Consider the following 13,969-nt stretch of genomic DNA (forward strand, 5'->3'; position numbering starts at 1 on the left):
TACAAAGGTCCATCAAAAAAAACGTTTCCATTAATAAAAATGTTATTGTGTTACTGTTTTGTAGTCCTTGATCATATTTCTTACTTCAGATTAAGAAACATTTGTATGTGCATTAATATTATATTAGTATCGGTGCAAACAAATTATTTCTTGTACTCCTTTTGCAACTTCTAAATAAGGGGATGCAAACTTTTGCACCAAACTGTAAAGTAGAAATCCTAAATACTGTCAGGATCAATTAGGTTATTTTTGAAACTTTCTTTTAACTGCAGTAATGTTAGCAAAGCCAGGGTTCATGTGGCAAATAAACAAACAACAACAAAAAGCACAACAATTCAGACTTTTCTTATGTATTTATTGTTGCTGGGATATAAGACTATGACTCTGACTGGACATTCATTTATATTGGCCCCTGTTATATAGATATAGAAGCCACATTAACGCCTTCAACACAAGTATTTTTTACTGGTACATGATATTTTAAATCTGGAATTTGATATAAAGCCATTTAAAGTCATGTTTCACTTTGGAAAAACGAAATGTTTCAGACCTATAGCTAGAATTATTATTGGACATTCGTTCTATTATAACTGAAGGGACAGTATACTATTTGGGATCAATAGTTATGTTTGGTATAACATGATGTGATTTGACTAAAGTGAAATACACACCAGCTGCATGTAATCAGGTGTCAGTGTGGGAGAAAACCTTAGAAAAACTTATTAGATTCCCTACAGTTGGCTGCATGTCATTGCAAATCTTCCTACGAGGATCAACAAGGTCTTATCTTATCTCTGTACTGAAAATAATGCCACCTTGTTTTGACTTGTGTCATTAAAAAGAAAATACAAATCTTACAAATGTCCATACTGTCTCCACATTGATGGTTTGACATTTTTGTTTTATTCAAAAATTAAATTGAATCAAGCTACAAAATATAACAGCACACTGACTACTTTAGTTTAAGGCACCTGTGTTAGCGACACACAAGCTTAAAGTATCTTAACACAAACTAAAAATCTCGTTTTTGCTTATCACTGTAATGGAGAAATTATAATCTCCAGTTAAAATCTGTGTAATGATTACTGGATCACTCTGCTATACAGCGCTTAAGCAAACTTTTTGTTGCATGTAACCAACAGCACTGACCTAGATTTAGCTCTACATGACACACGGCCACAAGACTCGTTTCAACCAGCTTTTTAATCTGTTTGTTCTTATTTCTGCGACACCTTTGGAGGCTGCTGTACAGTTGTCTGTCTGCAATGGAAACATTTAACAACTGTGAACAAGACCTTGGTCAGAAAAGCATTGTTTCTGTGTAAGTTCAATATGGCCTTATAAACATAACTCTCCTGACCTTCAGGTGGGTTTATCTAATTTCTGCTACAATAAAATTGCTGTGGTGATGTACTTGTGTACTCCAGGACACTATGAAATCACCGCTGGCTGTTGTCAGAGGCGAAAACTACTTTTAACCAGAGGACGATAAATCACTGCTTTTAAGTCTGGTGTTGAGTTACTCTGTAACAAGAACTGAAAGGCACTGCACACATATTTTTGTAGTTCTGGGTCACCAGCAAGTTAAAAACTGTAATAGTGTCAAAAACAAAATTCAAAGAGCTGATGACGTCAAAACCATGAACACAAACCTACAGTACATATAAAACAGCTGAATTCAAAAACACATTAACACTTTCCCTTTGGTGATTAACTTTGAATAATATATTTTACATACATCCATACTGTACACATATACTTACAATGGTATACAAAGAGTGACTGACAAGTAAACAACAATGTACAAAGAGAGGATGTTTAGTTGGTGTACTATAGAACCTGAATCAAAACTTAAAAGAAAAAAAAAGAAATATAAATAAAAGATGGTTACAGTGACTGTCAGATATGGAGGGTTTAGTCCAGAGACGTACATCGAAAATATTTGAACAAAGAAAGAATGGCACTCCTGCTGCCACCACTCTTAAGAAGCCTCTTACAACGTTAAAGCTGGAAAAATGCAGAAGGAAAATATAAGAAACCGATGAAAACTTGTGATGAAATTAGTTGCCTTGGGACTGATGTTTGGGCAGTTCAGAAAACTAGCTGATTACACGATAGCTCTGCAGCTTAAAGCTCTGACAAACATCTTCCTTCCATGAAAACATTTGACAGTACTTTAAGCTGTGATTCTTATTTCGCTGTCAGCTGTTGGAAGCTTTGTCAATGTGTTTTTGGCCAAGAAGTGTTTTGATTCAAGTCACGACAAGTTCAGCTGGACATTTTTAACTGTATATGTCATAGGTTCACCATGCTGACTTTCAGCTGGCACTGCAGACATCACAGAGCGCACTTGTGGAGAAAATAGAACACCATCACTGATTCATTAAAAATCTCTTTAAAGACTTGTGTTGTTGTAAGTAAACTTTTTTTATGTCACTGTTGTCAGTAGACTGTTAAATAAGAATCCAAAACTACTTAATGTTGTTTTATGGTACACATTCCATACAGTCGTTATGGTAAACATTACGGTATCATAACCCCATCTATCTAGATAAAGCGTTATATGTTCTCGAAAGGCGTCTGTATTACTTCATAACTAGTAATGCTGTAACAACAAAAGCATTCAGGTTACTTACAGTGCTTTTCAGGCAAAACACACATGTTGGAGATTGGTGCTCTAGTTCAGTATTCCTGAAGGAAAAACAATCTATCACACGACGTATTGTTTTCCAAATACTGCCATAAATGACTCAAGTTTAAAGCCACATTAAAGTTTAAATGACATAAGGCGAAAGGACAAAACAAACAGAGTTTAAATGGCAACCCAACCCATTTTCTATTGGATTCCTATGGGTACACGCCAATGAATATTATTAAACTTTAGATTGTTATATCTGAGTTTTACAAGTTGGATGATGTCATCTGGCTGCTAATTGCTTCAGATGATATCATCTGAACGGAAAGACTCTTTCGAGGCTGAGCTACAGTAAAAGAAAATTTAGCAGGCAAAGCTGAAAGCCACAGAAACTAACACAATCTTAAAAAAAATCACAATAATGTTCACCTTAGGATGAATTGTAATCACTGAACTAGCTCCATAATGTTTCATTTACCATCACTGTGTGTTAAAACTTTTTATTTTATGACCAAATATGTCTGTAGTCTCTAGTCTAATAATCATAAAATCACCTTTTTAATATTCACGTCAGCCAGTTAACATTTAGCCCAAAGCCTCACAGAGCTGCTCTCATCATTTTGATTTGTAATTAATGTTCAAAACATGATATTCTTCCTCATTTCAATCGCTTGTTTTAAATCCATATAGTGGCAACGATTTCTCTTCAAGATTCTTTGGGGTCTTCACTTCACTTGGTAATAAATATAACATGTCATTATTTACTGTCAAAAGTATTTCTATGAGCTACTGCATCATTTGGAGTTTGTAAGCTACAGCTTCATGCAGACCCTAAAAAGATCCACTGTAATTTCATGTTTATGCTAAAAAGATGTAGTGACCCATAGTGTCACCTCTTTCAGTGTAAGGAAGATATATTATTTCTATGTTTCTGTAAATTCTACACAATTTACAGTCATTTTCAGTATCAGAGTGACAAGGGCGCATTTTAACATAAACACCATAAACACAGATTGTTATTTCACATTCGCAGCCCCCCTCCCTTCTTAGTCAGCCTCGTGGCTAAAGACACATTTGATATAACTGCTAAAGGCCTACAGCTAAGCACATTTCATGATCTGACGTCTGTGTTAATGTTCACCAGATATGACCTCCAGCCTGTCTCAACGTAACGCTGTGGCACAGGGCCATCTCTGAAGCTGCGAACATTCTTCTCCTTGTTTTGGTAAGATTAGCATGTCCTTAATTACTTACAGGTTATAGAGCATCACCGCTCAGTGAAAGATGAATGATAAATGTGCTGCAGAAACAGATAGTGGCTCTGGTTACTTCACTGCAGGGCTTAATCTATTACTGCATTATTTTTCATAAGTTGCTAAACATTTCAAGCAGGCCAATTGGCCAAAGCATAATTTGGTCATTTTTAAAATTAATTGTCCACAGTCACCATACAGATGCTAAAGTCAACATTGAATCTTCTCTATTCACATTTAGTTCGTTGTCAGCTGGCAGCCTGGATTCGCTCACTTGTCTGCGGGATGAAAACTAACCAAAAATATGAGTCGAAAAGTTTCAATGTTGACTTTAGCCTCTGTATGATGAATGTGGACAATACGATAATTTAGAAAATGACCAAAGTTATCCTTTAAATTTAAAGCAGCTAGAGATAGGTGGTGTTCAGTCATGAGCACAATATTGATGTCTTGTTTTAATTTCTACAGATCTGAAGTTTTTTCTCTCAAAAGAAAAACAAACTTTCTGTAGAATAGTGCAAATATGTCTTCAGACCCAAAGTGTTGTTTTGTGTTTGTCCTGAAATAAATGCAGAGAGGAAAATCTGTTGGTAGTGTATAGTAACGTGTCCATATTGTCAAGTGATGATGGGGATCTAGAAGGGTAAAAACTGGAAACCCTTTGACAATACGATATAAAATCAGAAAGAGAGGTTGGGTTATACTGGCATTACCTTATTTTCACAGATATCTTTTAAATAATTCATTTCTTGCCCGTTAGAACACATTTAGCACAAATTTACAATAAACAACTAAACAAAAATACTAACAGCCTATCAAGGTCCTTTAAGATCAGACTCCTTCAGTTTGTTTTCTCCACACAGTGACAGGCTTCACCTTCACTGTGAGCTCATCCAGCTCATCATCACCTCTACTCCATCTACTGCATCTTTAATCTCACATAGATCCCATTACTGTCCTTTTATCATGTTCACAGTCTCCAAACTTCCATTTACCCTTTGTCAGTCGGTATCTTCAAATAAGATTAACCCCTTTCAAGCATTTGGATTAATCTCCACGATATCTGGCTGTTCTTTATACTACTGAGTGTTCGTTGTGGTGGTGGTGATGGTGGTGTATACCGCTGCCCAACACTGTGTGGTTAATAGATGACGCCGACCTGTCAGATCCCTCCGCTGCTGTCCCGTTGATGCTCTCCTGCCGCTGGCAGCATAGGATCTGTCTGAAGGTCGCGCTCATCTCTTTGTCACGGTAGGAGTAGATGATGGGATTCATGGCCGAGTTGAACTCGGCGAGGAGTAAGAAAAACTTTTCGTATGTCAGCACGTTGCAGCTGGAACAGAAAACATCAAGGAGGAGGATGACCAGGCCAGGGGTCCAACAGACAATAAAGGCACCTGAAGGAGCAGTAGAGTAAAGAAAGAGTTACGGACAGTTAGATAGACTGCAGACTCATGCAACTGTAGATTAAATACATAAATACAATGTGTATTACAATCCAAGAGAAATTAATATGATGTAGTTTGGTATGAATGACATGAACCAAAGGCCAAAGGTCCAGGTTTTGAGAAACATACAGAGACAGAATACAAATATTTTTTCTTAGTGATGACTTTTTTCTTTTTCTTTGCACACATACAGTATTTGCTGTTACTAATGGGTGAAAAAATGTTTTGCACCGCAATGCAACCACATATTCTCCTAAATTTCACCTAGTTAACTTTAGCATTCACACTTGGACTTAAACTTCGTTACTGGTGACATGAAAATCAAACTTTATCAAGGTGGTTACATTTCTTTTCAGTACCCCATTAAAATGCATCCTGTCATTTCCGATTCCAGTTTGTAAAGTTTTAATGTTGGCCTAATTTGTCACTGTGACATTTTGGGTTTGAATCAGGCAGATAATTGTCTGACCTCCCCCTCCACTCAACCACACAAAAGCAAAAATGCTGAAACGGTTTAAAATGATAAAAGAAAATCAGCTTAGACTGAAGTTGTATGGTTTAACGCCACCACTCAGGGAATAGATTTTTGGTCTGTTTTAAAACCACATCACTCAATAACCACAGCATCATCCATCTGCAGAACAAAAAACAAAAAAACAAAAAACATATTACTCTATAACCACATGTGAAGCTCTGGAATGACATATTGTAGGTACAAAATACCTCATTAGAAAATACCATGTATTAGTTTTAAATGGTATTGTGGGTGCATTAGATTATTATAGGAGCCCATTAAGGGAAAAACTAAAAGGCTTTAAGTCAAATCATGAACTCAAACACAGTTATAAAAACAGTGATATGATATTTATTCATCCACTATCTTTTACTGCTTATCCTGTTCAGGGTCTCAGGAACTTATCCTGGCTGTCAGTGGGCAGGAAGGGTACACCCTGAACAGGTCGGCCGTATCAGGGCCACCACAGAGAGACACACAGACAGACAGTTCCTTCCAAAACTGTTACATTCAATCACTGTTACTCTTTTTTTATCAAAATTTGGTAACATTTAGCTAGCAACCAATACTGGATGGCCATGATTTTAGGGTCACCACTATTTCCTTATTGTTGGATAGTGGATTGGATTCCTGATTTCTTAAAAATCAGCCTACCAATCACAGATCACTTCCTCTATTAGCTTGCTCTTAATGTGAAATATCTAGAGAAACAGATGAGCTCTGCCTCCCTTTTTTAACCTCATATGTCCTGTTCCATTATATCTGTATCCTTTTAACCTCCTTTGAGCAAGTACAATGCATCATCATTACAGTGCTAGCACAGTGAAGAGGGATCACGGCCCCATTACTCAAGTGTGTCAAGTCTTGTAAATGTAGTTATTAGGTCCTTTTTGTCGGAACTATAGGACAACTGTAGGACATTACATGCTTAAGGCCAACGGAGAGGAGAGATAGAGAGAGTGATGCTATTGACAGGCAGGCCTGTTATCTCTTGTGTTTTGCAGGCGGCAGCTGCAGCAAAGGCTTGACCTCACTTCCCAGCTATGCAGGCAGACTCTCCAGAGTTAGATAAATTTCTCAAATGGTTCACAGCCCTCCAGAGAAACTATCTGAAGTATTTGTCTGCCAGTGAAACATTTCACTCTGATCCGGATTCTTCATAAAAAAAAATAAAAAATACCTTGAAAACATGTAGAGTGCGAGTCAAAAAACAAGAAAAGTACTTCAGGCCAACTTTATGACTCTATTATTTGACCATGTTTCCTGCTTTCAGCAACGTGGGCTCATGTGGTGTTAGCACTGATGGAAACATAATATAGTCAAGGAATGGACTCTAATCCCTGTATTAGAATAACAATTATAAGAAACTACAAAAACACAATAAAATCCCCGAATTTCTATGTGTTTTTCTTTCTTTTTATGAAATAGTGAGCTCTCCTGCTGCTTGAATGGATTGTAAAAGGAGTAATTTTCCCTCAGAATGAGGAAGAAAACAGTCTTTATGTAAAGCTGTGACATGAGAACTTTCACGCTCAGCTTCTTTCATTTCCTCTCTAAATCCAGGGGTGTATACTGTAGTTTAATGTGAAACACTCTTTATCTCAAAGTTACCTTTTTACATTTCCCCTCAAATGTGCAAAGTTCACTACAGTTATATAGAACCACATAACAACTGTGACAGTTTCTCAGAAGACACACCCGAATTTTGGTTACAGAGAAAAAAAGTTAAACATTTTGCCTTGTCACTGCTTGGAAATAGAAAAGGAAGGAAAAGAGTAGAGAAAAATGGAAATAGGGGAAAGTAAACTTACACAGCTCTGGTATGGGCCTGAAAAAAAAATGAAATGTATGGAAAAACTACCACTACCACGCTTAGAGTTAGAAGCCCGAGACATGTAGTGGTGTTGCGGTGTCCTACGAATGGCAGCAGCGTTCTACATGATACACTGTGGCATTCTACACGGGGATGGGACCAAGTTGACATCTATGCTGCTGAAAGTCTAGTGGATAATTGATTCGTGAAGAAGAGCTTTTAAAAGAGAGTGAGAGGATGGTACTGTATTCCATCAAATCCTCACTTCGACCTGTTTAGTCCTTTAAGGATTACGATTTATATTACAAGAATGGAAGTTAATTTGTTATTAAATATAAAGTACTGACATTGCTTATGGTAAATCATAATTTTAAGACTATATATAAGACAATAATAGAGATAATTAAAACTGTTATATTTATCACTCTGACGTGATCGTGAGATACAACATAACATTATTACTTTTGGAATCAAACGTATGAACATCAAAATTAGAAGACAGTGTAAACATTTACTAAGACAATGATGAGATTCTCTGAGCTACCAGCAATTGAATAAAACTTGAGATGTCCTGAGCCCATCCTGAGGATCATCTTTAGTGTATTTTAAAGGATTCTTATAAAAAAAGTAAAGTTGAATTCAAGCAGTATTGAATTTTTATTCTCATCCGTATATTTACCCTGTGTTTATGCTGGTGAGTTATACGTAATTTGTGTTTTGACTTTGAAAATTGTCACCATAGTACGCAGTGCTGCAGCTGTAGTAGGTCAGTGGAGCGCCACCTTATTTTTGCCTCATGCCCAAAATTTTTTATTGATTTAAAAAACGTGTTAGCTGAACAAAACAAAAGCTATGCAGGTAAACAGTGAAAAACATGCTGAGTGCATACATCACGAGACAGCGCCCCCATTCCCCAACAGTTAAATAAGTGATGTTACTTTACATTTTCTATAATACAATAATACAAAAATCAAATAATTTCTTTGATGAACTCGGTGTTGTCGGTGTTGCTGTGCTGTTCTTCTTGACAGCCAGACTTTACACAACAGCATTCTGTTGAAAAGGAATGTGAAAATGTCAGTGTCTGATTGTGAAATTAATTTAGAGAAACCAGAGGGGCTCTGAGCTCAGACACTGATTTTGGCAAATTAGATTTTTGATTTAGGTGTGGTTCCTTATGCTGGACCTTGTATTGGTTATTGTGCAACTCATTGCAGTCATTTTGTATCTTTTAATTAAACTCTGTCACACAGGAAAGACCTCTTCAACTCTCATGCACCTGGGCCTGGGCCACATGGACCCCTTCAGTAACCCATTCATGCATTACACCACTGCACAACAGCAGGTTAACTTTTTTCCGCAGTTCTCAATAATTTAGTGCATTATTTCTTTATTATACATTCGCATTACAATACAATGATAATGTATTGGAATAAATACATTATTGTATTTAAATTTGTCATATATTCATTTAATAAAACTTTACTATATAAAAGTAACTTTGGATCAGCGAAAGGGGGAACGACTGGAGTCAAATGAGCTTGATCATCCATAACCATCAAACTAATTCAAATACAAGTCAATATGACTTTGTGTTTCATCCCCTTCGATTACTATTTCGAAATTATGATTTTGTTTTTTCTTTTGATTCCGTATCTAAATATTATGACTCACCACATTTTTATTATCATTCTCAGCTTTGATCCAACTCCCCTTTTCCTGGAGGAAATGTGCTTCATAAGAGAGGGAACAGAGGGCTTTGGGAACAAAAATAAGGAAATAATGGAGACCAGACTATGGCAATGAACCCCTCAGTCCCACATAGACACACACACGCAGATAAACACTTACATGTGCAGACACAAACACACGCAAACACTCACTTACATAGTTATACAGAACACAAAGACAGATGGAGGAGCATTTAAATATTTGGCTGGTGTTGAGAAAGCACTCACGATAACTGCCCATTGAATCAGTGAATATCACAATCATTACTGTCTGTGAAGCTCTCAATGCAGATTAGGAAGTGGGGATCTTTTTCCTAAACTAACTTTACATCTGTTGGGAAAGCTCTAATGGCTGCAATGGGATGTTTTTCCATTTATTATCATTAAGATGTTTATGACACTACTTTTCACTGTAACTGACACATTTTCTGTTATTTTCCAATGGCAGCTTATTCCCTCAGTCATATGCCATGTTCTACAGGATTAAATAAATATGAGTTTAAGTGGCCAAAAGGATCACGCTAGTGGTTTTTCATTTGTTTTTTTTTTATTGTTTTATTCTTTTTTTGCCTACATGAGTTTGTATTCATTCAGCAATGCTTTGAAAAACAACATGCAGATAATTGAAACATGCTCAAGAGAGGTATTCAAGATCATGTTATTCATTTAAATATTGCCAAACTCACATTTAAAGTTATAAACTTGCATTATATAATTTTTTTTTTTTTTTTTTTTTTTAGTGACTAGTGATTTAGTGATTAGTGAAAGGCAAAGCGGTAGGGAAGTTATGGACGTTGCCATGTCACAGCTATAAGCTCCTTGGTCTGAATCTCCAGCCAGCTCTGGTCCTCTGTGTGGAGTTTGCATGTCCTCCATGTGGTGGACATAAATGTTGTTTAAAGTGACACTCGAGTTCTAAGTCATGTACAGTAGATAATATAATTCATTTAGAAGATGGCCAAAAACTGGAAATATTGTTGTAGCCCAGGATCATTAGTTGAAACGTGGGGCAAAGTAACTGGTTCTTGAACTTTTAACATAATAAATAAAAAAGAACAAAATTCAACAACAAAAATATGATTACAATAATGGGCCAGTGGTGCTATAATGATAAAACAAATCTAATGAGTACAAACGCACACACAACATCCGCAGACCCACAAAATAACCTAAAAATGTACACTGACTTTACAAGACACTTAACATACAAAATCAGCTACACTAACTCAACGTGGGATTTCCAGAGAGTACACAGCTTAACACCATGATCTTCTGCGCACTAACATTACCCTGCTAGTCAATTAGGTGCAGCCTTCTACAGCATGTAACTAAACTTTCCATGACATTGACTTCCACTTTACGGATTGTTTTACACAATGGACTCCCTGATCAGTTTTACCACGTAACTCCGGTTTGTCCACACAAAAAAAGTCGAAACACTCTTGGAATAAAAATCACATTTTACTTAATGCTGCCACCATATGAATAAAGTTTGTAGTGGCTCTAAAACCAATGCAACACTTCTGAAATCTTGACATATTGTTCCTGTAAAAACAGGTTAACTGTGATGATATCCATGCATCCATACTCCATTTGCTCTTGTCTTCACTTCATTTCTTGGACTTTTACTTTTGTAGCGACTCTTCCCCACTTCCTGTTCCCATTGTGCATTCCAGCAACTTTACACACCTCATTAGTTCTAATTGTAGTCCCTTGTGCCCCGGTCTGTTTAAATCCCCAGCCAGCTTCTTTCTCTGCCAGATCCTTGTTGCTGTTATCCTTCGAAGAATCACAGCAATCCACATTTCTAGTCCTTTTCCCTATAGGTGCTTTCTTGGTTCATCTTCCACTCTGCACTGATTATGTCCTTATGTTGGACACATATTTAGTTCATCTAATTTCTTCTGCTTGGTCCCTGTTTAGTTTTCCTTAGGTTGTTGCTTTGTTCGTGCTCAGTCTAGTTTCCCTTGCCTTGCTCATGTTAGTTTCTCTGGCTCACTCGCGGTGATTCTTCTTTAGTTTCTCACATTCTCCTAGCTGTGAATCTAACTCTGGCTCTGCACCATTGTGTTTGCTTGTCTCATAGTTTTGTCTTTAATTCAAGTTAGTTTTGTCCTCAGTCGTTGAATGATTTGTCTATACTTTGGGGTGTTCAATAAAGCCTTTATTTATTACACTCTCATAAATGGCCTGACAGTTTCACTAGGTAACAAATTCCTACTAGTATGTAACACAAAAAAGTTGTGCTTCAAGGTTACTTGGACCAACTACCTGTAATGTGTCACACTCACTGCAAAGCTGGAATTATGTTTTTCCATTTCCTCCCATTCTGCTGACATTGCATGACTGCAGCATCTGAGAGTCTCTAACCTGTGCTCATGTAGTAACATGCACTTTGATTGCTATCTTGGATTGGGGTTCCTTGTGGTGATTTCTGACATGTCTTCTAATGTCCACTAATGTGCAATTCTCCCAGGCAATTAAAATGTCCCAACGTAATTACTCTTATTTGTCTTTTTGTCTCACTTTTCCCCATTACTTTCCTTTATGGTCTCTTCTCATTTTTTGCTGTTTTCCTGTCCCTTTGCCCCTTCTCTTCAATTTCTTTATGTCTTACTTCAACACTGTCTTGTCTTAATTAATGTTGTCTTTCTGTTTTTCTCTCTCTCAGACTCATTTGACTTCTATTGGTTTCTCACACCATACCTACACATTCCTTTCTGTAACCTGTCTTTCTCTCCTATGGCTGTTTCTCAATTCTCCCTTTTCTGTCTCTCCTTTTCCTTCCTTATTATTTCCCTAACCAAACCATTACCTGTGGTCCTGACCAAGATCCCACTAAAATGATCCAGCACACAGAAACCATTATGTACAGTAATTCTGAAGCACATCAGTAGCTTTCTGGGTTTCTGGCTTTCTTTCCCACAAACAACACATGTACACACACACACACACACACACAATATTAGATAAAAGTTCTCATTCAGTAGCTGAGTGTTTACAGTTATTGACAAAGACGTTTGTGGTGCACACAGTAATGTAGTCTGATGGTGGAGCCACAGTGATCTAATAGTTAGAGGACTGTGCTTTTGACTGGAAGTACAGTGAGTTCTTTGAAATGGCAATAAAAACCTTTTCTTTCTTTCTCTCCCACATAGAAAACGGTACCTTTCCCTATCACAAGGCCAAATTGAGATTTGGAAAGATTCCGCAAAAACTAACAAATTATATTTCTACCAAATGATTTTTTTTTTATTAGTAAGTGACTGAAACCCTCATATTGATGAGTCAATGTACATACATGTAATTTGTCCGTTTCTCTTGAAAAGAAATAAAGGTTTCCTACAACAAACAACTTTCGAAATAGCATTTTACTTTTAGCCCCAGATCGACCTCTTTGTCTTTGCTGTACTGTGGCCAGATAATCAGCAGAGGAAGTAAAATATGATTTACGTTCACACCATGGATTCAATAATACAATGGCATCTTTAAGGAGACTGAGGCGTGTTCCAGAAATGAACAACTGATGCTGTTGAAATAGGATTCACAGAGACAGATGTTGCTGTTGAGTGATTAGAAAAGCTGCACTGTGAACCAGAATTTGCTTTCCTTCCTTAACACACATACAGAAAACAGGTGACATTGTGAACTGCATACGTATAACGGTTCCGCACTGACAGCAGACAGGGGGTTTGGCTCATAGCTAGCTCTCATTGTTTCTACTCCCTGTCAGCCCGAGGACACACCTGTACTGTAGCAGTAAAGTGAGAAAGTATGGGTGTATTTGGGGACACTGTATGTACTGTATTTGAGTGTGTTACCCTTCCTTCATTTACTTTGAAAGATTATATGCAAAATATGTTTGGGTTAAAATGTATTTCTTATCCATTGTGATTTTGACACAAGTGTGAATACAGTAATTGCTATGACATCTGTGTGCATGTGTTTGGGTGATGGTATGTCTTGGCGCTCCATACTGTCTGACAATGCAACTGCACACAACAACACACGCTTTAACATAACCAATTCATTCACAGAAGACCCTTACATGAGCCAACATCTGACGCACACACACTCAACAAGGGTCACGGTTAATTTATCAGATCTGTTGACCCATTGAAGAGTGATGAAGAGAATTTTTTTTTTTCAGTTTCATCTCCACGCATATGGCTGCTGTCTAACTTGCTACAAAGCATACAATACATTACAGTACAGTACAGTACAGTACAGTACAGTACAGTACAGTACAGTACAGTACAGTACAGTACAGGACAGGACAGTACAGGACAGGACAGTACAGGACAGTACAGGACAGGACAGTACAGGACAGGACAGTACAGGACCGTACATGTAGCAGTATTTACTTTAAGTTAGAAACAATGTGCAACAACAACATTTTAACCTGAGTATACATATTCTAACTAGCTTGCTGTGACTTGGTGTCTCATCCGTAAGTACTTAATGAGAGACATTAGTATCTGCTTCCCATCGGAAAGTTTAGGAAAGCATTTGTGGTTTTTGGAGGTCAGAGGTATCTGGTTTGATCTGGAGTATATCAATGATTTGAACTTAAAAA

The 13,969-nt window shown here is 37.1% G+C and overlaps 1 protein-coding gene across 1 annotated transcript in view; it reads right to left on the reverse strand.

Moving 5' to 3' along the window:
- Positions 1-334: 334 nt before the first annotated feature.
- Positions 335-13,969, reverse strand: part of lpar1 (lysophosphatidic acid receptor 1) — a 34,721-nt gene continuing 21,086 nt past the window's right edge. The window contains exon 3 of the mRNA XM_067483776.1: positions 335-5,285. Within this exon, the coding sequence (XP_067339877.1) occupies positions 4,963-5,285 (323 nt within the window). The 3' untranslated portion in view covers positions 335-4,962. The remainder of the gene's footprint in view (positions 5,286-13,969) is intronic.

Source organism: Channa argus, chromosome 18 (assembly GCF_033026475.1).
Source record: "Channa argus isolate prfri chromosome 18, Channa argus male v1.0, whole genome shotgun sequence".
NCBI classification, from domain to species: domain Eukaryota; kingdom Metazoa; phylum Chordata; class Actinopteri; order Anabantiformes; family Channidae; genus Channa; species Channa argus.